The 27311-nt window shown below is 38.8% G+C and overlaps 1 protein-coding gene across 1 annotated transcript; it reads left to right on the forward strand.

Annotated features, from left to right (window-relative positions):
* On the forward strand, positions 1-26194 carry CAPN7 (calpain 7). Its single transcript, XM_015823132.1, has 21 exons — positions 1-194; positions 4292-4400; positions 7263-7420; positions 9615-9682; positions 10106-10300; positions 12321-12407; positions 15320-15446; positions 16327-16412; positions 17688-17781; positions 17968-18114; positions 18810-18916; positions 19859-19979; positions 20665-20809; positions 21880-21979; positions 22222-22357; positions 23029-23104; positions 23582-23727; positions 24173-24235; positions 25055-25185; positions 25611-25703; positions 25794-26194. The coding sequence occupies exons 1-21, from the start codon at positions 93-95 to the stop codon at positions 25936-25938; spliced, it is 2436 nt and encodes an 811-aa protein (XP_015678618.1). The 5' UTR covers positions 1-92; the 3' UTR covers positions 25939-26194.
* The last annotated feature ends 1117 nt before the right edge of the window (positions 26195-27311 follow it).

Genomic DNA, 27311 nt, shown 5'->3' on the forward strand with positions numbered 1-27311 from the left:
GAGGAAGCGGACACCGAAAATAACTGCCCGGTGCTTGGGCCGCTGAAGCAAGAGGGGAGGGGGTCCCTGGGCCGCGCGGCTCCTCTTCTGCCATGGACGGTGCAGCGCAGGAACAAGACGCGGTGAAGTTCGCGCAGGTGGCCGTTCAGAAGGATCAAGAAGGGAAATACCAAGAAGCGGCGTTTTACTACAAGGTGCAAGGCAAGGGAGGGGTGGTTGGGTGCCCAAAGGAAAGCACCGTGCGCTTGTGAATGGCACCCGGCGTGGAGGAAGAGGATCCTTCCTTAGCGCTTACCCAGTCGGAAGAGCCGTAGAGGCGGGTGGTGAGAGATAATAGGGCGCTATTTGATGAAGCAACTCATATTTGCCGCATATTTGCCGCTTATTCATTGGGCTAGAATTATTTCCCGCAGCTTCATCAAAGCTGGAACCTGTGCGCCTACTGACTGAATTAGCCTTTAATTAGATTAAGAACTCGGGGAGATAACTACCTTGAGTTTATTTTTCTCAGTATCATTATTTGTAGTTCTCTTAAATTGAGATCTGATTGGCTGAGGTTAACCTGAGGAATTAGTGGGGTCTCTTATGCCATTTCCAATTCTCTTCCCTATCTATTAATTATGACATTTGTATATGAAGGAACCGGATAGAGAAAACATGGGGAATCAAACTTATTCGTGATATTTAAATGAATTGACTCATTTTAATTCACATTTAAGTCCAGTGATCCTCATGCGTGTTTGTTAATATACAGCTGAACTCTAACCTCAGGACTGCACCCTATTTAATAAGCAACAAGGGATTAGAGCAATTTAAAAAAAAAACTGGACTCAATTATCTTATACTCATTAAATATAATGAGTCTTATACTTTTTATAGGCACAAATCCACACCTTGCAAAATGTGAGATATAACAATTTGGCCCCACATTGCAAACAGTGGGATGTAGTTATTTCCATAATAGTTGGAAAATCTAATTGTAGCATTGAAAGTTTTGTGCATGAGATGAGATGGTTTTATTTCTTAATTCTACACATTAGAAAGTAATTCTTATATGATTAAACAACTTAATTTGCTCATTCTGATTACTATTAATTTATCACTTATGGATAACATTAACTCGGCAGTTTGTACTTAATTTCTACTATTTCCTCACTGCAGTTGATGCCTAAAATCTGTAGGCTCCATGAAATATTTCCTATATTGGGGAAATGGTGATAGCATTATCTATCTAGAGCAAAATAGATATTAGGATAGTGTTGTAGAATTACTTGTATCAAATTGATATTTATGGTTAAATAGAGGAGTCTGAATATATTCTTGTTAGAATTGTGCTTGAAAGATCTGAGTACTATATACATCTCACCTTTTTTATAGAGGACCATAATTGGTCTGATAAATTTGATGTAAATCTGTGTATTAATTTCATAACTTCCCCTTGGAGATTGAGTCAAATCTATATCAAGAAACTATATCAAGAAAGAGAAATATTTTCTGGCACATGATTTAGCATGATGCTATAGTGAATTGAGCTATAGTGGGGCAACTTGTTCTGCAGCCTGCCTACTCATTAGCCAATGTAGCCAATCAATGAGTGTCTAAGGTTATTTACTAATAACATTTACCAGTGCTTTTTTTGTTAAAAAAAAAAAAAAAGGTGCCAGAACTCACATATGTCATACAACCCGCCTTGCCTACCCTACAAGGTTCCATCCAAAAAAGGTGCCGGAACTCCGTTCTGGGCGTTCTATGACAAAAAAAGCCCTGACATTTACAATTCCCATTGGCCTCAATATTGGGGCCTGAGGTTAAGCCACACAACTCCCACTTCAATTTTCAGAAGGACCAGTGTAGATTCCCTTGGCATAGTAGCAGCAGCAGTCTCTAGAATAGATTTTATTCTGTTCTTTACAGAAAAATGTTTACCTCACTAGGCCTTAACATTTTTGGTTCTGGAATGGAGATAAGGTAGTATTCTCTCCCCTCCCCCAAGATACTATTGCTGTAGTCTGGAAGATGTAGTAATTTTACAGTGGATGTTCTGTTCTTATGTCTGTACCGTAGTTGGTATTCTGAATTAATATCGTCCTCAGTATTGGTTCAGCCTGCTCAAAGAAGTAGCATGTGCTCTTCCTGTTACCATATAATTCCTCAGAAATTTCTAAAATATTGTGACTGTGAAGAAACTCTGGGCCTAATTAAGATTTGGCAGGTTAAATCACTTTTGTAAGGTAAATAAGTATTTTTAAAGGAAAAAAATTATGATCACATCATGTTCATGTTCTACTGGTTAAGTTCTATTCACATGGATATTTTTTATTGTTTATTTTTTGTTTGGTTTTTTTTTCTTTTTGCATCTCCTGAAGATTTTAAGAGTGAGTTTTTTAAATGCCTTCCCAATTCTAATTTTGAATAACAGGCATAGGGAAAAAGTGCTCAGTAATTGCATATTGTTCCATTGGAGCTGAATAAATCTTTTAATTTCCTAGATACATTATAAAACTTGTTTGTATGGGTAACCAAAATTGTCTAGATGACCAAAATTATATAGACCAGTGGTTCTCAACCTGTGGGTCAGGACCCCATTTGGGGCCGATCGACCATTTCCTGGGGGTCGCCAAGCAAGGCTGTCCGCCATTTTTTTTGTCTGCCATTTTTTTGTCCGCCATTTTTTTCCCCTTTTCCGGCGGGTGCCTTACCTCCCTTGGGCTGGGCCAGCTGGTGGTCGGCCTGCTCCGTCTCTGCCGCTTGCCAGCTACGCCTCGGCCGGCGCAGGGGGCGGAACCACACATGCACGGTGCTCCCGGGCAGGGAAAGTCCTCGACTTACGACCGGTTGGGTAGTCCTCGACTTACGACCGGTTTAGTCCTCGACTTACAACCGGTTTAGTCCTCGACTTACAACCGGTTGGGGTCGCGGCATTAAAAACGTTGAGAACCACTGATATAGACAAAGCAATGAGAATTCTGATCTTGTATTGTCAACATCAGAAAGGCCTCAGAATGGCTGGCAAATCAAGCAGCCAGAGGACAGTCATTCGATAGATGGTTCCTAAAGATAAAAAATATTGTGAAAATTAATCCCTGTCCTATATGGTTATGTTATATGTAGTGGAGTCATAATGAATTATTGTTTTGTCTCCTTATTCCATGAATGTAGTTTTTACAGCTAATATTTCTATATAAGCTAATTATTTGCAGGAAAAATCTCATTTTATAAGGCATGGATATTTTGTGTGTTCAGAAATTATAATCAAACTTTTTAAAATATCTTAAGATCATATCCATATGTCTGCTTTAGTTTCTCCGCAAGGATTTGAATTTGGGAATATACCAAACCACTTATTTAATAGAGCAGTGAGGTATGTGCTTTAAAAATTATTAGCAGTACTTTGAACCTGAGTGAGCACAAGCACATACTTTCTACTATTAGCTAAATCAACCCAACATGTCTTAATGCAGTAGCATCCTGTTTGGGTTCATGCATGCTTAAGCCTGAACCAAGATAGCTTCTTTAACGAGGCCGCAACCTTGTGACTATTCCATCTTAAGAGCATATCTAAAGTCTGTTTTTAGATATTTAAAGGGGCCCAAATGAAGCTTTAAACTATATACCAAAGCCCTTGTAACTTCATTTTTTTTAAAAAAAATGAACATTTGGGTTGTGATCTCTCTGAGGTCATTGACCTGACTACCCTCTAGACCAGTGATGGCGAACCTTTTAGAGACCAAGTGCCCAAACTGCAACCCAAAACCCACTTATGCATCATCAAATGCCAGGTGGGTGTGGCCCATTGGCTGGGTGTGGCCCATTGGCTGGGCATGGCTGCGGTGGTAACAGCAGACTGGGTGGGACTAAGAAGTTCAATCAATCAATTCCAACTTTGCAAGATCTTTTTTTCCCCATGAGAAGTTGAAATTGACTGATTGAACTTTTTTTTTTTTTTTTTTGCACATGGTAGCGGAGGCCTAAAGCGAAAAGGTTTTATAAAACCCAGCTGTAGGATTGGGGCGACGGCGCGCGTGCCCACAGAGAGGGCTCTGAGTGCCACCTCTGGCACCCGTGCCATAGGTTCGCCACCACTGCTCTAGACTCATTTAAAAAAAAAAAACTTTAGTTTTATCCATAACTGGAAAAAGAGTTGTGTATTTGCATACAAATTTTGGGAATCCTTTGGAAAATTCTAAAATGTAATGAATCCTTTGAAAACCACTTGCCACATCTGTTTATACTGATATATCATTAAAGCTATTAGAAAATTTTATACTTGGGTTATGTTTTCTTTCCTCAGGAAGCTGCACAAGCCTTGATTTATGCTGCAATGGCAGGATCAACCTTAGAAAATATTCCAGGGAAAATAAGTGAATATTTGGAAAGAGTTCAAGCTTTATATGCTGCAGGTAAATAATAAAAATCTTTCTTGTTTTCACTGTCATTCTACTCAACAGTCTAATAGAGCAGGGCTTTTCAATCATACACATACCACCAGTGGTACATTGGCACCTGGCAGGTGGTAGCGACCCTGTCTAGCCTAGACAATTGTAGTGGGGAAGGGAATGAGCTAAAGTGGCACAGCACAGGACTTATCGTGATAGTCATCAGAAGCTGCAAGATTGCTGGGACGAGACAAAGGCCCCAGGATCGGCATTTCCGGCATACCCGGAATGGAAAGGAGGAGGAGGGCAGAGACAGGAGAGGATATAAAAGGAGACGGTTTTGGCAGGAGTGGGAGAGAAAAAAAGACACAGCCTTGGGAAGAGGAGTCAGCTGGATCTGCACCGAAGAGAAAAAAAGGAGGAAGGGGGAAGAAAGGAGAGGATAAAAAACAGACCGGACGGGAGCCAATCTACAACTTCGTGACAGCCATCCATGCTGGACACGTACACAAGTGGCAGCAAAAAACAGGGAAGAAACGCAGCTGGGGAGGGATCACCCTGCACAAGGAATGAAAAAAGTTAGCATCGGCTGGAGGTGACCAGCAATTGGTAGGTGACCATTTTGCCCTGTAGGCTGACTGCGTTCTGAGCGCTTCCCTTTCACCCGGGATGCCAGGACAGATGTGCTCGCCACCTCCTGTGCATGTGCCCAGGCAGATTCAGCTTCTCGCCAGCTTCGCCTCGCCCGGCCCAGCCTCTCCGTGCAGTGAGGAGAGTGCGCCACTGCCTGCTGAAACCAAACAGGCTGGGGGCTGGGCAGCATCATGCAGATAATGTGGACTTTCACGCTGCTTGCGGCGTTCTCTCCCTCAGAGCCAGGTGTGTGAAGTGGACGAGGGCCATTTTCTGGTCTCCTTCAGGGAATGATGCTTTTCTTCATTCCTCATGCAGGGTGGCACCTCCCCAGCTGTGTTTCTTGCCTGTTTTTCTCCCTCCCTCATCACAAATATCTTCCTGCCACTCTGCTCTTAAGGCTGTGTGGGTCTTGTCCAGGAATTTACAGTGGCCTTTCAAGCCATGGACACTGGCAGCATGGACACCGGTCACACTGGCAACCTCTACCCCTCCCCTTGTCCCTTCCTGGGCATGGAAGGAGGGAGGGAGGAAGGAAGGACATGGTAATGAGAGGCAGAGAGGGAGGGAGGGAAACAGGAAGGAAGATAGGAATGAGAAAGAGGGAGAGAGGGAGAGAAACAGGAAGGAAAGGAAGGAAGGAGATGGGAATGAGAAAGGGGAGGCAGGGAAGGAGGGAGGGAGGGAAACAGGAAGGAAGGAGATGGGAATGAGAATCAGGGAAGGCGGGAGGAGGAAAAAAGGAAGGAAGGAGATTGGAATGAGAGGGAGGGAGGGAGGGTCTGAGGGAAGTCCTGCCATAGCACTTGGCCACCAGCAGCCCTGCTGCCCTTTTGCTATCCCCTGGCCCCCTCCTCCAGGCCTATCCTGGTGGTCTCCCATCCTATCGCTAAGGATGCTTTTGCTACAAAGCCAGGTCTCCTCGCATGGAGAGGGAGTGCGCCTCCCTCTGACCCAAGCACTTTGCACTCCTGCACTCACCATGAGATCCTGGCCAAGGAGAGCAAGCACAGCAGCAGCCACCTCAAGGAGGAGGTAAGCGCAGCCAGGCGCCCCCTTGGGGAAGTGGGGCCGGACTGGGTTGGGCTGCAGGGTCTTGGTGCCCCGGGAGCTCGAGGGCCAGGCTGGGTGCTTGTCCTCCACTGCCCAGGGCTCTGGGCAGCTCACGCCAGTGTCCAAAAGTCCCCTGCGTGGCCCAAGAGAGACAGCGATGCTCCTCCAGTGGACCATACTCTGCGTCCACCCCCCTCCACCGGAGACCCCAGAGCCCCCCACAGCCCTGCTTGGCTTCCCCCACAGACGCCCCCGACCTGAGTGATGTTGAACTGGCCACCCCTCCCCTGGCCATTGACTTTGCTTGTCAAAAGTTTTCAAAAGGGGATCACATGACCCTGGGATACTGCAACAGTCATAAGTGTGAAAAATGGTCATAAGTCACTTTTTTCAATGCCATTGTAACTTCAAACAGTCACTATGCAAACTGTTGTAAATCAAGGATTATGTAAGTCAAGGATTACCTGTACTTTATCACTTTTTTCCTTTTTTTTTTTTTTTTTGGTAATCAAGTTTTTGACACCTTGCTAAGAGATTGGTGGTACTCAAATATTGCCATACCCTAAAAGTGGTATAATCGGTGAAAAGGTTGAAAAGCCCTGTAATAGAGCATCATTCCCCAAATCCAGAACCACATTTCTTCATGCAGGAAGTGAATACTTTTCATGGACTTACGAAATTTACAGAGAGGGCTTCCACTTTTTCTTATCTGTAGATATAGGAAATTTGTAATGTACAAAATGTCTTGATTCCTTTTAAGAACAAAAATATTCCATTATTTCTCTTAAACTGACGTAATTATTCTTTTTTAAGTTTGTCCAATCTCTCTGTTTTTGAGAACTCAGTTTAAATTGTTCTTGCATATGGTTTACCTTAAATACATCGCAGTTTTCATATGTGAACACCAAGTTGCTAATGAATATTATTTTATTTATTATTTAGCTATTATTAGCAGTGCTTTTTTTGTTAAAAAAAAAAAAAAGGTGCCGGAACTCACACACATCATACAACCCTTGCCTACCCTACAAGGTTCCATCCAAAAAAGGTGCCGGAACTCCATTCTGGGCATTCTATGACAAAAAAAAGCCCTGATTATTAGTAAGATTTATATCCAGCCTTTTATGCAGATATTGCAACTCTAATAAGAAAAGTTCATCAGTTACTAAATAAGGTGGGCTAATAATTTTCTCCCTAATTTAGTTCAATTGCAGAAAGTTGATCCATTGAAATCAAAGCAGCAGCTGGACTTGGAGCGTGCCCACTTCCTGGTTACCCAAGCTTTTGATGAAGATGAAAAAGGCAACAAAGAGGAAGCCATAGAGCTGTACACTGAAGCTGTGGAGCTCTGTTTGAAAACAGTACGTTAAGCTACCACTTAACTTGGTGGATTTATGTTATGGTAAGAAATCCTACCCTTTATTCAGGTGACTTTTCAGGCAGATGTGTGCATACATCCATATTTTCTTGAATGTTTTAGAAACCTGAATATACTACACCTGGTTAGAGCCAACAAGAAAGACCATGGAAGACAGTAAAGAAAATCTCTTCTTTATGGTGGGAAATTTCAGTAAAATAAATAACTAACCAGTATTTTGGATCAGGTTAGCCCTTTGAATTGCCTTCTAATTTTTATAGTAGAAAATATGATGTATGCGCACACCCTTCACCCCGGATAAAAAAGTGGTACCTGTATTTATATTCAGGAAGATTTTTCTGATTTGGAATACTGTTGGAAATTACTTGTCCTGAGCCTTTGTTTCAGATTTATTTTTTATTTTTTTATTTATTAAATTTGTTTGTTGCTTTTCTCGCCACAATGTTATTTTAACATTTTTCATATTAAAAGGATACTCTAGAGCAGGGGTAGGCAACCTTGGCTCTTTTATGACTCGTGGACTACAACTCCCAGAATTCCTGAGCCAGCCATGCTGAGGGGAAAGGGAGAGTTTCCAAGCTGAGCCATGTTGGCTCAGGAATTCTGGGAGTTGAAGTCCACGAGTCATAAAAGAGCCAAGGTGGCCTACCCCTGCTCTAGACCAATTTTAGGTACTTTGTCAAGCAAATGTGTAACAATACTTTTACTGAAATAGAAACAGAAGATTTTAGAGTTAGTGAGCTCCCTTTCCCTGAATATCTGTGATTTCTACTCCTGATCCATTAAGTTAAATGTTAAGGGGAGGGGGCGTTTCAGTATTTGTTGAAATCAGTGAAATCAGTTGTTATAATAAATTTGCTTCAGTGATTTCAGTGAAACTATGACCAGATAGACTATATCACAACCTTGCACTAAATTTGAATTTATAAAAACCTACTCCCAATAACTTCACTGTTTCAGCAAAAAAAGAAGCCTCAGAGCACCCAGGAGCATTCATATAACACCTATCTATAACTCCCAAACAGCTCTTTTCCTTGAATTAGGTAGCAGTTGTGGAGGATTGTTGGCTAGTTCTGGGAAAAACACAGCAGAACTGTAATGCATTTGGTTTGTAACCTCAGTCCAGTGAGGTTTGAATGTTGCAGGTACCACTTTTTTATACCATTTTAGTGAGTATTATAGGCAAAACGTCTTAGAGGAAGAATTCACAATCATGATGTAACTCCACCAAGTATAACTCCTCTCCTCTCCTCTCTCCTCCTCTTCTCCCCTTTCTTCAAAGAATCTTTGTATTTTGAGTAAAATTGAAATTAGTTTTGCTTTATTTCCTCAATTTTTTTTAACTCTCTCTGTTTCAACTGCTGGCATTAACATCAATATGTTTGCTTTGTTCATTAATTAAAGCTGGACTTATTACTGATGAAATCATTTTTCCTTTTACATGTCTACAATAATTATATGGTCAAGGATTGGAGGACCACATAACTGTTTAGTTCTCATTGAGAATTATAGTTACTTAAGTTGGATTGATTACAGTAGTGCTGTTTCCAATAAAGGAGAATATTTGTAGCTCAGGGTTGAAATGAGGCTCCTTGGTGCTCTCTATGATTGTTTTCTTGAAGACTTTTCATTACCAAATTAAATGCTGACCAAACTAGGTAACTTACTGAGTGTTAATTTGGATAATATCTGCAAGAAAACAGCTAAGCTCAGAAAGTACCAAGGAGCCATCATAGTGATATTTATATGGCAAGTATATTTTCATTTAGCCGGTTATATTCCTGCAGCATAATTATGGTAATTATGGTAAAGTGTGCTTTGTGAACCAAAAAATTGGATTAACTGTGGGTAAGCAGACATGCAGACAAAACCATTGTAAAGTGGCTATGAGCAAAAATCTCAACTGCATCTCAGAATACCAAAACATAAACATAGGAAATACTTAGTGGATTTAGTTTTTATTCATGTGCAACATCAGCTTCTAATCAATTGTGCCTAAGCAATTTCATTTTATATATTGGTGAGGAAAGGTGCTAATAATAGCCTGATATGATTATACCTTCTCCATTTTCTATAAACAGTTGTGTGGTAAATGGGAAAGAAAATTTACTGGCAGCTGATTTATTTTGTGGATAGTTTAATAGACGTTTTTGCTTCTTATTTTTTCAATATTCCAGTCTAGTGAAACATCAGAAACAGTTCTCCAAACAAAACTGAAGCAATTAGCTCGGCAGGCATTGGACAGGTAATTATTGGAATTTTGTACTCACAATCCAAATAACGGTCCAGACCTGTGAACATAAACATGTCTCAGGTATACAGGAAGACATTTTAGCTGTTTGAAAATAATTCTGAATATTTTTTTTTCATTTTAGTTTGTTCAGTATTGAATAAAACAAGGGTTGGCATAATTTCTAAATCAGAAGTCTTATATATAATCATAGCTCATATACATATGATTTAGGTTTTGTGTAAAGTAACTTGGAATAATTGAGTTGCACTTAATTCCCAGCAACTCATTAGTTTGGTTGGTGAGAGCAAAATCCACAATTTTGTTTGACCCTTGTGGGTTTTATGTTAATAGGGAAGCATATAAAAACAAAGCTTTAAGAATGAACCTACTCTTTTTGCTGAATTGCAATTGCCATTTCCTTTGACTTAATTGTAGAGCTGAAGCACTGAAAGATTCAAAGCCATCTCAGAAAGACAAACCAGCTCCAGTGAAGCAAAGTCAGCCAGTGAGAACTTTTTTTCCATTGGGACCTGATTTTTCCTTGAATGATAAGCCACAGTCCATCAGACCTGTTCATGCTAGTGAACCTCAAGGTCAGCGATATACTCTGGAGGAGATCCAAGTGCTTAGGTAAGGGAGGAAAAATATATCCTGCAACATATTTATATAAAATGTAGTTTCTAATCTAGGCTGCAATCCAGTTTATTGAATAGGTTAGCTTTTAAATAAATGTCTGTAGAATTTCATGCTGAAAAATACTATCCTAGAGATAAATGCAGCAGAATGTCTATATAAACTCCATTTGTTATTTCATGATTTTTTAAAACCAGCATGCAGACTTGCTCATAGATAAGTGTATTCAAAATATCAGGAAGTGGGTCACATTTTCTTCAGGAAGCAAATGAAAGAAGAAAAACAGTTGCTAATATTACGGTCTGAAACTTCCTTCATGCCCAGCTCTGCTCTGGGTAACTTACATAGACACATCCATATAGTTTTCCTGTCTTAGGAGAGAAGAAGTTTGTTGTTGCCACCTCCAGGTTGCTTTTGCCCATTGTCTAATCTGACCATTAGCCCTGAAATTCCCAGGTAGTACCTCATCCAAGCTGCTTAATTTTCTTCATTAAATAAATTCAGCTAGATGCTTCTGCTCTTTTTGGAGATTGGTATAATATTGCATAGTAAATAGCTGAATCAGCTTTCTTCAAGCTGCTCCCTATTGGATGGGATGGGCTGCAGATATTTAGAATAACAATGTTCGTGGAGATTTGAGGAGTTGGTACTCATTGCATGATGGGGGCAATACATGGGAAAGGCTAGGTCTAGTTGATCTAGAATCACATATCTACATGTTTAAAACAATTAAAAGTAGTGTTTTGTTTAAAGCTATATAGGTAGTCTTCAGTTGGGACAGGAGTTTCCATTGTTAAGCAGGGAGGTTGTTAAGTGAATTGTGCCACTGGAGTTTTTAAGCTAATCATGTGGTAAACAAATCTGGCTTCCCCCATTGACTTTGCTTGTCAGAAGCGCTCCGGGAAAAGTTGCAAATGGCAATTACATTACCCCAGGTTGCTGCAATCATCGTAAATACATGTTGGTTGCCAAATGCCAAAAATTTTATCAGATAATCTTGGGGATGCTGCAATAGTCATAAGTGCAAGAACTGTTGTAAGTCACTTTTCCAGTGCCATTGTAACTCTGAACGGTTGCTAAATGAATGGTTGTAAAGTGGAGGATTGCCTGTAGAAGCATCTAAGAGGAAATGCTGCAGGAACTGTGGCCGTTTCAGTTGAAAGAAATAGAGCAGCCTGGTTGTCAAAAGTTTTTTTTTCTCTTTAAGAAATCCTTTATTACTGGACATTTCCACATTAAATTAAGGTAGAAATGTCTAAGACTGACTTGGGAAAAAAAAGAGAAGTACAAAATCTGTAATCATTAAGTGCCCTATGGCAGGGGTCCCCACCCCTTGGTCTGTGGACCACTACCTGTTTGCGGCCCATTGGGAATTGCTGCAAGTGGCTGGCAAATACGGAAAGCTCCATTTGCACAAGCGGCATGCATGCAGGCAAAACCATCCCTTCCTCCTGTCATCACTGCTGGTCCACTGAGCCAGAAAGGTTGGGAACCGCTGCCCTATGGCAAGCATTTAGTGGAAATAGTGGGCAATCATAGTATTTGAATATATGAAAATTCTATGGGCTCTTAGATTAGGAAGTTGAAAAAACTTCCTGGAAAAAGACCACAGCAACCATCTTGTAAGAAAAATACATGGATGTAGCCCTAGAAATTGTTTAATGGCAGCATTTGCCATAACCCAAGGGATCTAGGATCCTCTTAGCAGGAAATTTATTTAAACACAGTTTTTAAGCTTTTCAAAGTGAGCGTTTTTAATTATTCTATCACATACCTCCACTGCTTTGTCTCTTTGAAAGGTGGAATATTGGAATACTTTTAAAACAATATCTTGCTCTATAAACAGGACTTTCAATGCAAACTGAAGAAAAATTGTGCAGAAGGTCTATATGTTTGATTCAGATCTCATAGTAGGAAGGGACCTAAATACTAAGCAGAACAAATCCGCATTGGCATGAAGAGAAAGAAGTAGAATTTGAACAGTCTGTTTTTCTAACATCTTGCCCTTTGTATTTAGGAAGACATCAAAAATAAACAGCATTGAATACGTCCCTTTCATGAGTGTTGATCTGAGAGAACGTTTTGCTTTTCCAATACCTTTCTCGTAAGTTTATCTTTGTACACACCAAATACTTTTTTCACTGCTCACCTTTTAGAGCTTTCAGTATTGCTGAACTGTGATACTGTAATAAACTATAATTACTGATATGTATGCGTACTATATATGTATGTGTGAATGTGAAGATGGATGCATGAATGAAGAGCAAAAAACTTGCTCAACATCTGGTTATCAATAGCAATTTTTCAAATTGTGCTGTTTTGGAAAAAAATCATACAACTTTATGTACTATATGAATAATAACACATTAAGCAAATCTGAAAAATTGCTATGTGGTGCACATGAGTACATTAATCATGTTTTAAACATGGAAATTAGTAATACACACAAGCAATCTTTCTTCCTTGTGTTCTGACATTGGGGTTTTCAAAATGACTGATATTCTGATAGGCTTCTGTCAACAGGACAGATGTGGAAGAGGAGAAGCATCTGTATCTGCCTCTCTCTAGCCCAGTGTTTCTCAACCTTGACAATTTTAAGGCATGTGGACTTCAACTCCCAGAATTCCACAGCCAGCATTGCTGGCTGTGGAATTCTGGGAGTTGAAGTCCACATGCCTTAAAATTGTCAAGGTTGAGAAACACTGCTCTAGCCAGTTTTCTTTTTATTGGAAATATTCCCCCAAGGTTTATGACAGGAGAATTTAAATTTATGCCAGCAAATTATGTATCAGTTTGACAATCTGTGAAAGCAATGGTTTCTTGCAGTATATTTTCTAATGAATCTTTACCTTGCTAATTTTGGCTTCTTCCAGTGTCAGACTTTTGATGTCTGAAATAGTATAGCAGGAATTATTGCTCTATTTCCTCTTTTAAAGATAGAACTCTTTCTGGGTTTGGAGGGGAAAATCCCAAAAAAGTGGTCTTCTGGATTACCTCAAATAATAGTTGTAAACTCTATTTTTAAATTGCCAAGATTCTGCTCACCCTTTCTGTAAGTTAAATATCTCCCCAAAGACTATCTGCTAACACTTATTTACATGTTGTGCTGAGTTACTGAATAAGCCATAGTAGCTTTATTCCTACATAATATAAGGCCATAAATCATGGTTTATAAGCCATAAGGGTTTACCCACTGCACTATACTATAATGCAGACATGTCAAAGTCGCGATGTCAGATGACGTCGTGCAACGTATCGGGACAGTTTTGCCATTGCCGGCAATGGAGTGGGCGCGGCTTCCGGATGACGGGTTCCAGCCCATGGGCCAGCAGTTTGACACCCCTGCTATAATGTATTATGGTTAATCTTGGTTTAGCATGATGTAGATGAGGGAATAGTTTGTGTCTTCTTAGAGCCAGGGTAAGTTAGAGCAGGGCTTTTCAACCGGTAGTATGCATACCACCTGTGGTACTTTGCCACATGGTAGGTGGTATGCGACTGCTAGCCAAGTGTAGCAGGGGAGGGGAATGAGCCTAAGCAAGCCAAGCCTGAGGGAGAGGCAGCTGCAGCTGCATGACTGACTGCTCAGCAGAAGCCCCAGGAGCCAGCAGGGCTCCAGCTGATTGGCTTCAGCTGATTGGCATTTCTGGAAGCAGCTCAGAGCTGGAGGTGAACTGAAGAAAAAGGGGGGGGAAGAGAGGCTATAAAAGGAGGTGGTTTGGGTGAAGGTGGGGGAGGGGGAGGGGGAAAAAGACAACAGGAAAGGTTTAATCCCTTTAAACAAATGAAATTAGTTTTACCCCCTTTAATTGAGTCTGTCTGTGGCTTTTAGAAAGTTTTCTTTGAAGGTAAAAAGGCTTAATTTGAAGCTAAAGCTTTTTGCAATTGCTGGAGCCTTTCAGTCTAGGATTGCAACATTATGACACGTGACACGCCTGAGGCAGCTTAAAGAGGGGAAAAAATGGAGGCTTATTTTGTGAGCCTTTCTTGCTTTGCACTTGATTCCTGTGTCTTTAAGGGTACAGGGACGGGATTGAGGGGGTGCATTCTTACTACACTGTGGAAGAGCTCAGAAGGGAGAGAGGAAGAAGGGCCGACCAGCTAGCTCAGGAATCTACAAACTTAGCAACTTTAAGACCTGTGGACTTCAGATCCCAGAATTCCTCAACCAGCCATGAGGGCTGAGGAATTCTGGGAGTTAAAGTCCACAAGCCTTAAAAGTGCCAAGTTTGAAGACCCCTGAACTAGCTGGTAGTGGTGCGTATTAATAAACAAGGGTAAATTCATCCTACATTTGTCAGTGCAAAGGGAAAATGATTCAGCAAAGGAACAGCCACCAAAGAAATTAAAACTGGTACTTTTTTACTTTTTTTCTACAGTTTGTAATATTTTATTAGATTATAGAATAAAATATAAAAATACAAAAGCAAATAGTAGGACACAGTGGGGAGGGAAAGTGAGGGGGAGAAGGGAAAAAGAACAGACTTCCTCTGTTACAGTAGAAGGAAGCATTAACACTGAACCTCAGCTTTTTACTTTTTCATAATATTATAAACTAGCCATTTCTATAACAACAAATGAATCTAATCAGTAAAACCCAAAATCCCCTCCCTTTTTTTTTAGTCATCAAGTTTTTGACACCTTGCTAAGCATTGGTGGTACTCAAATATTGTCATGTCCTAAAAGTGGTACAATCTGTGAAAAGGTTGAAAAGCCCCGAGTTAGAGGATGTATGTGCAAGGACCCAAGAAGTTAAAAAAAAAATAAAAATCAGAAAATAAGGAATGTTCTATAATAAAGAGACTAGTTTGACTGAAGTGTAACATGTTCTAATTCAGATTAGGAACTAAATGGGTTTTATTAAGACCTGGGAAGCTAAGAGCAAAACCATAAAAACGTAGTTGTTGGTCGCATGCACTGAAAATACTTAGATTTTATTTTTAAAAAAATCCTGAACAATAATATTAAATGATATTTACTAAGTATAATATACTTACCAAGTAGTTTTGATTTCAGAGATAAACGTGGCCCGTTGCCTTTGTCTCCTAAGCAAAAGGCCGTGTTTTCCCGGTGGATACGGCCAAACGATATAACAAATAATCCCACTATGATCTATACTGTGTCAAGCTTCAGCATTAAACAGGTAAACCTGATTTTTTTTTGTTTCTCTTTTTATCTTTTGTCTGCAAATTTGCTTTCTAGTATATATTGTACATTTACAGTTTTGTGAAAGTTTAACAATCACAATTGGGATTGGCAACTCCATCTCTAATCAATATGGATATTAAGTTAGACAACACATCACCATTAACTTGCAGTTTTACTGCTGCTTTTCCATTAATTCTGTTTTCAAAAGCCACCTGTGAAATGCACAAATAGTAATCACATGAATATAGGACAATACAGCAACTATAAATAAATGCAGGTTGTGAAGCGCTGAATCTCAATCACATGATCATGGAGACATTGCAGTAGTCGTAAGAGCAAGGATCAGTAGTAAAGTTACTTTTCCAGCATCATTGCAACTTTGAACAGTCACTAAACAGAGCAGTCACTAGATAAGATATACCTGTAATTTCACCTATATTTGTTTTTACCGGAAAAAGAAGACTGGATGTTGCCTTACTCGGTCTCTTCTTTCTGTTTGCAAGCCCTGAAGCTTCAGTGTCTCTTCTCTGGTCTTATCACCATCCTGTGTTAATAGGCTCCAGGAATATTGTCCAAGAGTAGAACCGCTGTTCCATTTGCAGACTCAGACCCAGTAAAGCCAGTTGTCTCATGATAGTGAATGGAAAGGAAGGAGAAGAGAGGAAGAGAACTAGTGACAATTGTTATCATTAAAACACATGGAGAATACTTTTGAAATAAGTTTAAATCTGTCAGAGAATTGACAGGTTTCTAACTCAACTGAGGAAATAAAAATAGCTTTCAGTTTGATCAAAGTTGTCCCTATTATTATGCTGAACTGTAAGAACTAAATTCCTGAATTCTGTTTGTATTTGTTTATTGTTTTTGGTTCTTAGACAATTGTATCAGATTGTTCCTTTGTTGCTTCACTTGCTATCAGTGCAGCTTATGAAAGAAGATACAACAAAAAATTGATTACAAGGTACAATTTTTTCTACTCAGTAACATGCAGGAGTTTTCTTTAATAATTTTATTTGTTGCCAGTAACACTTAATTTGGGATGCACTTTATTCTGATTTAAACTTTAGAAGTCAATAGCTTTGATTTTAGATGACAGTTTCAACATAGTTTGTCAAATTGCTTTTTCATTTAATGTGTACAGTATTTCTCTGGATTTCTGATCAAGTCCTAAAGGAAAGAGATAAATCATTCAAAGGTAGAATGAAGACCTGTTATAGAAAAAAAGTGACTTTGTGTAGGAGATTCTGTAGTGCTCATTATAGTTGTTTCACAAATATCACAGATGTTTGTCAACAAATGCTTTCATACTTGCATTCTAAATTTAACTGCAATATATATAAATTTTGCTTTGCACAATCTTGTGAGTATTGTCTTGTTCCCCATTCTTCAATGGGACCCTAAGCTAGTGGTTTTTCTGCCTGAGGAACTTTAAGATAGGTGTTCCCATTCTGGCAGGGGGAATTCTGGGAGTTGAAGTCCATCCATTTTTAAGTTCCTAAGACTGAGAAAGAATGGTCTGGTTACAAGGTTTAATGTTAGGTTCCTGCATATCAGTGGCAATATCTGAATTCTAAACTTAAAAATTTCAAGGTAAATCTGTTATAAGTTCCTTCTTTGATTTTTAAGTTGTTTAATTGGGTGATGCTATAATTTTGTTTAAAAAAAATATGCCCAAAAGTAAGTTTTCCATAAAAGTGAAAAGCAATAACAATCTATATTTGCTATTAAGTTCTTTTGGTAAATGCTACCCTTGTGCTTCATTCTCAGAGTATTTTACTTTTTCATATAGTATTTTCATTTCTAACATTTTCTAGCGTAATTTCTGAGTTTTTGGTTAATGATGTAGAGCTTAAATCAGGGTCCCTGGGCCACAACCCACTACTGATCGGAATCAGGAATCAGATCAGAATCGGAATCAGGTCGTGCAAGTGGCAGGCACGTGCACACAAAGCTCCACTTGCGCACATGGTAGGCGCTCATGCTCACATGTGCAACTCCATTTGTGCGAGCAGTGGGTACTCGCACTCACATGTGAACTTCATTTTTGCAAGCGGTGTGCGTGTGTGCCACTTGCACAATTGAGCCACTTGCACGAGCCTGTCTCTCGCATGAAACCATTCCCTCTTTCCCCCCCCTGGTCGCCAAGCTGGAAAGGTTGGGACTGCTGGCTTAAATTATGTATATCCAATATCTACAGAATGTAGTCTAATTTTTATTCATGTTTTTCTCAACATAGCATCATTTACCCACAGAATAAAAAAGGAGAACCAGAATATAATCCATGTGGAAAATACATGGTCAAGCTGCACATCAACGGTGTCCCTAGAAAGGTAGAGATTTAACAAGATTTTATAAGCCCTCTATCCCATCATCCAATGGGTTTCTAACAGTCTTGTTGTAGCTTGCTTCTGCAAACCTTCCTTTTGTAATAATTTCCTCAAAAATCTTACCAAAAGGATAATGTTTGCAGTTTTGCTTTGCATATTTTTTGATCTTGTTCCATATATTTTGACCAGGTGGTCATTGATGATCTGTTACCAGTAGATCACAGTGGAGAACTTCTATGCTCCTATTCAAACAACAAAAATGAGCTCTGGGTATCATTGATAGAAAAAGCTTACATGAAAGTCATGGGAGGTTATGATTTTCCAGGTTCAAATTCGGTGAGTAATATGTAATTCTTGGCAAGACGTTAAAAAAATTAGGCTGACAAAATATCCCTTAGTAGATAATTTTCCTTTTAATCTAGTTCAGTTTTTCTCACTGCTGTGGCCTCCAGGTATTTTGAGGGACAACTGTCAACGAGGTTAAGGATGATAAAATTGTACTCCAAAAAGATTGTAGTCTAAAAACTACAAAGTACAAAAACTGCAAAAATTGTAATTAAAATTTGAAATTAAAAAGGCAAGTTACAAAGTTGAGATTAAAACTGTACAATTAGAAACTCAGTACAAAAAAATTGTATAAAAGAGATTGTAGTCCCCCAAAAGTATGTAGTTTGTTTAGTAGGGTTGAACATGAAATGTGTGCTTCAATGTAAACATAGTAGTGAGAATACTTGGCCTTATTACAATCACATTTTAAATTTAATCTCTGTAATTGTCAAAGAACCATTATATTTGCCATCCAACAAAGAAGAAAGAAAGGAATTGACTCGTGTAATACAATTCTATCTTATTTGAAAACTAATACAAAATGTAAGATTACTATTCTGTTTCCTTATATGCCTGCATTGGGGGAAAAGGAATTTTGCATAGATGTAGAATTATTATTGAAATGTGTGGTTATCAATAACTGCACTTCCCTAGAAGTATGATTTCATTAATCTGAATTGTACATTTTTTCTTGGTGATGACAGAATATTGATCTTCATGCATTGACTGGTTGGATACCTGAGAGGATTGCCATGCACTCAGACAATCAAACATTTAACAAGGATAGTTCTTTCAGAATGCTTTACCAAAGGTAATTTTTGCTGATTTCCCAAAATGTTGTTACAGTCACAGTGTTGTAAAAGTTCAAGGTTGGTTTTTTTAATACACTGTGGATCCTGGTTTTTTTGAATGGCTTCCAGGAGAAACAGTGCCTACATAAGTAGGTGGTTGAAGAATGAAACTGACTAAGTATAGGTACATGCCAATGCAACTCAGAGATCTTCCTGAACTTGTGACTCCTATTGAATGTGGAAGTGGAAGCCATGGCCAAGGGACTCTTTGTCAAGCTGCTATGTAGTATGCTATTTTTGGCCCAACCTCAGATGAGAAGACCTGGCTACAGTGACTCATGGCTTCATCAGCACTCAATTGACCTAAAATGCAGCACCCTACATGACAGTTATTGGATGGAGTATATTATATCTGTATTTACCTGCACCTGTACAAGTCCTTGAATTTGTTTTCTCTTGGCTTCTACATGCATGTTAATCTTTAAACCTGTTTGTATCTTGGTTCCAAGATACCTTCAGGACTGTCCCACTAGAATTGGCCTGACTGATTCTTTTTGGGAAAAGCAGCTGGTGGTTCCCCATTTTAGGAAGATATATGATGGCCAAAACACAGAGATGCGGTCCTGAAAGTAATATCTATGGGACAGTCTGAGGCAGAATTATAAAGAATCCAGTTCCAGAGGTGAAGATGAAAGTGTGCTATGTTTAATGTTCCAGGATTCAGTGGCCAGGGATTGACATAAGGGACTGGCTAAATTAGAAATATTGAGAAACAAGGGGCGAGTGGGTGAAATTTTCCCCATTATTTCCTAGAATTTTCTTGGATATCTGTAGTAGCCATCATGCAGTTATATTTTCCAAAATAGTATCTGTGTTTTTTTCTTTAGAAAACTAAATAGGAGGCAATGAATGGGAGAAGCATTAGCAGCCATGTCTAAAGTAAACTTTTTGTTGTTGGCCAGATTTCACAAGGGAGATGTGCTTATTACAACAGCTACAGGAGTGATGACTGATGAAGAAGGGGAACGGTGGGGTTTAGTACCAACCCATGCCTATGCCGTTTTGGATATTAGAGAATACAAGGTAACTCTGAAATAACCTTTGGACCTACTCTTATGGTTGACATGACTTGCTTTTTTTTTTTAATCTGATCTCTTGTACTGCTGCTCAAACTGAGGGAAAGACAGATGTTGAAAAATCTGTCCAATTAGTCTTTTTTGGTCCCAAGCATTTTGGGATTAAAATGCTTAAAATAATGGAATAATGTTACATTGCAGAGGTGACACCTTAGTTCCTTTTTTGAAGCCATTGGAGCCCTCTTTCCTGTCTCACCCCTGAAATTTGGTGAGGAAGATTTACAAATTTTCAGTACTTCTTAGAAACAAAATAAACCTCAAGTTGTTTTGATATACTGAATGGCCTTAAAAAAATGTCCATGAAAAGAAAAATCCTAAAAACATCACCCCTGCTTTCTGTGATATTATATGTCCTCTCCATAGCCCTCATGTGACCCCCGCCATGGCCCTTCTCATCTACAGTGGTTGAATTCTTTCAAAAACAGAATTGCCGGTTTCCGATATTGCAGTATAATGCTATTAAAAATCTGATTTTTATCAGATCATTCTAGGAATTAAATGGCAGAGAGAGAAACAGATAGAGATCTTTATTGTAATCCATGATCAATAAAATTAATGACATTTAACTTATTGTCTTTATTCTCAAAAAGAAATATATTATAAAGTCATATTCTGTGTCTCCTCTTTTCCAGGGTCTCCGCTTCCTCCAGTTGAAAAATCCCTGGAGCCACCTACGTTGGAAAGGGAGATACAGTGAAAATGATATCAAGAGCTGGACTTCTGAACTTCAGAAATACTTAAACTTTGATCCCAGAACAGCTCAAAAAATAGACAATGGTAAAAGATCAAGATGATTTGGGGGGGCGGGGAACCCAAGGCTACAAATAATTTGTTTCTCTTGGTACCCCTTTGTGGTCCAAGAGAAAAATTGCAGATGGCAGAGTATCATATCTCTCGTCAATCTGAAATAGGATTACAATCAAGGATGGTCTTTTGCAAGAGAGAAAAGCAGAGCTGTCTGAATCACTGAGAGAATCTTCTGCTTGATAACTGTTTAGGGTCCCCTTGCAGGGCTAAAACTTTTCCAAGGCTATTAACGACATATGATACAAACTAGTGCATATTTACCGGAGATAAAGTAAGGAGTGAAGTAGGAGGTTAATACTGGAGTAATTGAAGTACTGAAGTAAGGAGGTTAATACTGGAGTAATTGTGAATAAGAAATTGTAACTTCAAAGGAAAGTTTTATCTGGATAAAGTTGTTGATGAAGTTAAGCATCTCCACTTAGATTTGGCAGAGGAAAGGCAGTGAGTGAAAACCAGCGTAGTTTAGTTTATCATAGCAGCTAAGGAACCTATGTGTGACCAGGGAGTTCACAAAGTGATTTGGGGCAAGTCCTGCTTTTGTTCATCCTAATTTATGCTTGCTAATCTCACAGATTTAAGGTGAAATATAAATGTAAGAAATAACACAATACAAGAAATAAGGGATGAATTTTGCTTTATTAAAAATTGGAATGAGAGATCAGTTTTAAAAGATCTTGATAAAATTACACATAATTTCTGCAATTGTAAAAACAAAACAAACACTGAAATGCATTGTATTCAAGTACTAAACTGAAACCTATTGCCACTTTTAAATAGGTGGAAGATTGTAGGCTGATTTGATTTAGGAACTTCTCAGACTAATGTATAATACAGTCTTTCAATAGTGTGCATGCATTCTGGGAGTAAGTTTCACTGAATTCTTCGGAACTTATCTTTGAGTAAGAATGCCCAAGATTGCAATAATCTTTAATCCTTTTTTCCTACTATTTGATAATTTAATATTCAGTCACTGGTATTGGATAATAACTCATTGGTAAAAAAATTAAAACATTTTTATCTGCATGTTTTTCCTTATATAGGAATTTTCTGGATTGCCTGGGAAGATTTATGCAAGTATTATGATGTTATTTATTTGAGCTGGAATCCAGGTCTTTTTAAGGAATCCACCTGCATTCACAGGTTTGTCCAATAGAAAAGGATATAAAATGCTTATTCTTCCTGTATACTTATTGCAAAGTGTGGAGATGGAAATAGCAGGCATGTTAATTTATTAGCCTCCCTTAGCCTAACATTCAAGTATTAATCTGTGATATTGAGAGCAAGTGGTATCTTTCATGAAAAGAATATTTAATTGTAATTGTTGAATTGCAATTTTTTAAAATACTCATAACTCTATTTCTGCATTTCTCTTTTCTGAACAGTACCTGGGATGCAAAACAGGGTCCTGTGAAAGATGCTTACAGCCTGGCTAATAATCCACAGTACAGGCTGGAGGTTGAGTGCCCACAAGGTGGCGCTGCGGTCTGGGTTCTACTCAGTCGACACATTACTGACAAGGTGTGTTCATCACTTTTCCAAATAACTTGTAAAGGAAGCAAAGTTCAGCTCTAAGATGGGGGTGTTCTTTATGACAATTGAGTTACCAGAAAGATAGCTCAAATATGAAAAACATATTTGATGCATATCTCCATATTCAACAAAATTGCAGTGTTCTTATGCCTGATCACACAACACTGTGTCCAATCACAGTGGTACTTGATTAACTGCTGTGTAAACTAAACATGAGCAGAAGGAAGAATGAATGGGCTCCTTTAGCCTTCCATCCCCACAAGGATAACCAGGTTTTATCTCATTTCGGATTCCAATCATAGTTCAGGGACTCATGATAAAGATTTGGAATTCATATTTATCTTGTAAAAAGAAAGTTTATTTAAAATGAAGATGCATTTTCCCTATCCAGAATTTACAATCCATTAATTGGGCATATTCCAGATCAGTTGGGCTACTAGCTTATGGCATTTTAGCTCTGATGTGTGACTATTAAGGAACCTGAAGTCCAAAAAAAATCAGAGATACTTAGATATGGGGAGGCTGCTGGATTTGGAAGGTCTAAAACAATTTATTATAATTTAGGCAAGGAAGAATGTTGAATGAAATCATAGCCATAAATAGGATATAAATATTTGGTTTTGAGGATTAAAGTGATTTTTGTAATCACTTTTCTATAGGATGATTTTGCACACAACCGGGAATTCATCACAATGGTGGTCTATAAAACTGATGGGAAAAAGGTGTACTACCCTGGTATGTATATCAAAATTCTCTTTCCTGCACATAATCTCTTTCCTACAGCTTTCCTTTCCTCTTGACTAATTGTTGAAGAAAGATAGGAAGCTTGGATATAACTTTGGGTGAGAAATATGTTTGCTAACCACAGCATCCACTAGGACTAGACAAGATGATGGCCACATCATGATACTGGACATAAAATGGTCAGAGCTTCAATCCTATTGGCACGGCAATCATAAAGTTTCATTCATCTTAAAATATATTTTTATTGATTTCTTGAATTGAAAATGTGGACTAGAAATGTTAAGATCTGCCCATCTCTCCATGTTTTGATGCAGAGAATTTATTTTAGAAAGTTAGTGCTATATTTATGCTGCTTCACTATTAGTACCCTAGTAGAATATTAATTTATTACTTATATGAATTAGAGTAATTTCAGATTGGTCTATTCTAAATTATTGTTAAATACAAATGAACTTTTTTTATTTTCAGCTGATCCTCCACCATACATTGATGGAATTCGAATCAATAGCCCCCACTATCTAACCAAGATAACGCTCACTTCTCCAGGCACTCATACATTTACACTTGTGGTTTCTCAGTATGAAAAACAGAACACAATTCATTACACCCTCAGGGTAAGTATATATGTAATCTTTTAAAAATATTAAATCGAAATCATTAGCACTGCCACATCTTCAACTTCCGTGACTTCCATTATGAAAAATATTATGCCTGTGTAATAAGCTTGATAATGACCATCGGTCTGCCTCTGATTAAGATAAAGTTACCACCAAAATCCAATGTGACTTTGCTTTGCCCAGAGCTCACACAAGTTGAGCTGCACGCATTTGCGTGTGTGCTGGCGCATCACTCACGCAGCCCGGTTCCCTTCTCCCAGCCAAGCCACAAAAGTTGGGGACCACTGTATAAAAACTCTATAATCGTATAGCTTTTCAGTGAGAAGAAATCAAAATTATATAGTTCCATTCAGTTCCAGCCTTGTATTTTTCCGAATACACTTCTTTTTTCTTGGGAGTATGAATCTTTCTGGGTTAAAGATTAATTTCTTCTTGATCTTAGGTGTATTCAGCATGCAAGTTTACCTTTTCTAAGATCCCAACACCGTATACTGTATCAAAAAGGGTAAGAAATAATTACATTTTGAGCTTAAACTTTTACTAATACCTCTTACACAAACCTAACTATTTAAACGTTAGGTATCTACAGTCATACAAAGTAAGATAGAGTTTACTTGCAGTCTTCTTTTGTGGGTTTTTATTACATAATATTGCATTATCTACTCCTTGGATTAGATTGAATAGAAAAGCTGTTCCTAAGCTGACGTGTATTGGGATGCATGATAGTCGAAGAACATTTGATTGCATGATTGGAATTGTTTAGTCTAGCCAATTTTAATAGCATGAATGTAATATAATTGCAAATAACCTTTGAAGTTCTATGCTAGTCAGAATGGCTCCAATCTCTTCTAGAATAGCTCATTGGCTGAAAATTCTGGTCCCAACATATATAGAGGTCACCAGATTAGGAGAAAACATCTATAATGTATAGTATTTCTCATTAATCCACTGTTAGTAAGTTTCCGTAGCCTTTTCCCAGGATTAAATGATCCCTCACAGTTTTCTCTGATGTATTATTACCAGTCAGATTATAGAGAGATATGAGCTAGAAAGCAGCCCGATGATCAGGAAAACGTGGTTTGTGTTCCTGCTTCAAATCCAATTTCCCTTTCTGGAACATCTATTCTTGTGTCCCTAAAAGTATGTATTAAGCATGGCATCAAATTAAGTCTATGTGATATGCTGAAGAATGAACTTTATCTTTTAAAATGAATAATGAGGACTGATTAAGTAGGAGAGATAAAATTAAATTGAAAGTTTTTTTAAGAAAGAAGAAGAAAATAGATGTTCTAGCTGAGAAGCTCTTGGGGTAATTTTCTTTCAGGTGAATGGACAGTGGAAAGGTCGCAGCGCTGGAGGGTGTGGAAATTTTAGAGATACTTGCAAGAATAACCCTATATACCAGTTTCAAGTAGACAAGACTGGGCCACTCCTGCTTGAACTAAGAGGACCAAGGTCTGTATAGTGTTTAATGATTGGAACAATACAGTTAACCACTTATAGATAAGACTTGCAGTTTCAGACTTAAAAATATTTATAGATTCACCAGTTGGAATTATGCTATCCCTAATTTTCAGCCCATATTATCAGCAATTAGAAATAAGTAGTGGTTTTTAAAAGAATTATTATGTTCAAATTCCGAGCTCAATCCCAAACTGTGAGGCTGCCTTCATACATCATATTTAGCTATAAACAATGATTACAGATTTCAGTGACTAGATTCGCGTGGCACCTTTGGGAAAAGTTAAATACTGTTATGACTTAGCACAAACTGTGAATCAAATATGCATCCAGATAGAATCAGAGAATATACACCATTTTTGAAAAGTTCTAATTTTGATTTAAACTTAGAAACCTTCCAACTTCTGATTCATTTATAGGCAGTACAGTGTTGGACTTGAAGTTGTAACAGTCTCTTCAATAGGAGATCCGGGATCTTTGGGTTTTCAGAAGAAAAATAGTGGTGATTACAGGTAATAGCTCATCTGATTTCTGCATATTTTATCGCTGTCATATGAGATGCTTGTACTATATTATCTTCTCTCTGTATTTAACTTTCCAAGGTGTGGCTTTTGCTATCTGGAAATTGAGAATATACCTCCTGGTACTTACAACATTATTACAAGCACTTTCCTCCCACAACAAGAAGGGCCATTTTTCTTGGATTTCAATACTGCTACCCCTCTTAAAATATCACAGCTGCAATGAAGTTACCTGCAAAAACATTTTTAATAAAAATAGCAAACTACAGCTGTCACACTGAAGAACTATCTAAGAACTTACCTGAGAAAATGTTTATATGAGATACATAAAAGGAATGTGGACTGTCATAAGAAGAATTGCACCCTGAAATTAGAGCAGCCTAATATTATCTTTATGGTTGCAAAACAAAGTGGAAAACATGACTTCTGTAATTTGTGCTGTGGTAAAGTTGAGGCAAGTAAAAAAAATTGCTCATGTACTCTGATACTTAATTTTAATGGCTTTGTTTATACAGAATTGGCATTTTATATATATTATGGAATTTTAAATTCCATTTTCCTCATCAGTTTGTTTTTCTAAGTAGTATGTCAAACAATTCAATTCTACCTGCTTAATAATGGAATAGTTGTCCTAGAAAAAAATGGTGGAACCAACGAACCATTCAAGGGGTGTGCACAGCATCGACATCTTCCCACAACATATCCTCAGGGCCATAGCCCTTCAGTCCACTAAATATTGCAAACGTCCCCGGCAAACATGGGAATCCACAATGCGCACCACCTCATATTCCGGCTCCCCATGCACTAATACTGACTCTGGCGGGGGCTCACCAGCACAGCAGGCATAAGCAAGGACTGACCGGTAGAATACCAGATGGATGCACATTTGGGCAGGCGGGGTCAGAGGGTATGCCACTGAGTTGACCGCTTCCACTGGAAATGGGCCTAGGAAGTGGTGATCAAGCTTGCAGGACGGTTGCATTGTGGATATGTGCCAGATGGAGAGCCAGAGGTGGTCACCAACCACCAAGGGAGGCACATCTCAATGTGTTGATCCATGAAGTTTTTATAGTCTTCCTGGGCCTGCTCCAACTGTTTCTGTAACACTCGGTGATAAGTTCTTGCAAGAAATCCGCAGCTGCAGGCACCAGTGAATCCACCGTGGTCAGAGAGAACAAACGCAGATGAAATCCAAGAACGGAGAAGCATGCTGGGCATTGTATGAAAACTCCGCCAGCGCCAGCAGATTCCAGTTGTCCTGGAGGAAATTCACATAGTAATGCAAATACTGCTCTACAGTGGCATTCATCCATTCCATGGCTCCGTCCGTCTCTGGATGATGCAAGGATGACAGACATACCTACACCTGTATAAGTTCCAAGAGCACCCACCAAAACCAGGCCATGAACTGGATACCTCGGTCTGACACAATACACTCAGGTAGGCTGTGCAGCCAGAAGATGTGACAGCCGTGCTGTCTCCTGTGCCATGGGCACTCCCATGCACGGCACGAAATGGGCCATCTTGGTGAGCATGTCCATCACCACCATCGTGGCTCCCTGCGAATTCAGGAAATCAGTGACGAACTCCATGGATACA

This window comes from Protobothrops mucrosquamatus, unplaced genomic scaffold (genome assembly GCF_001527695.2).
Source record: "Protobothrops mucrosquamatus isolate PMUCROS unplaced genomic scaffold, P.Mucros_1.0 scaffold_177, whole genome shotgun sequence".
NCBI classification, from domain to species: domain Eukaryota; kingdom Metazoa; phylum Chordata; class Lepidosauria; order Squamata; family Viperidae; genus Protobothrops; species Protobothrops mucrosquamatus.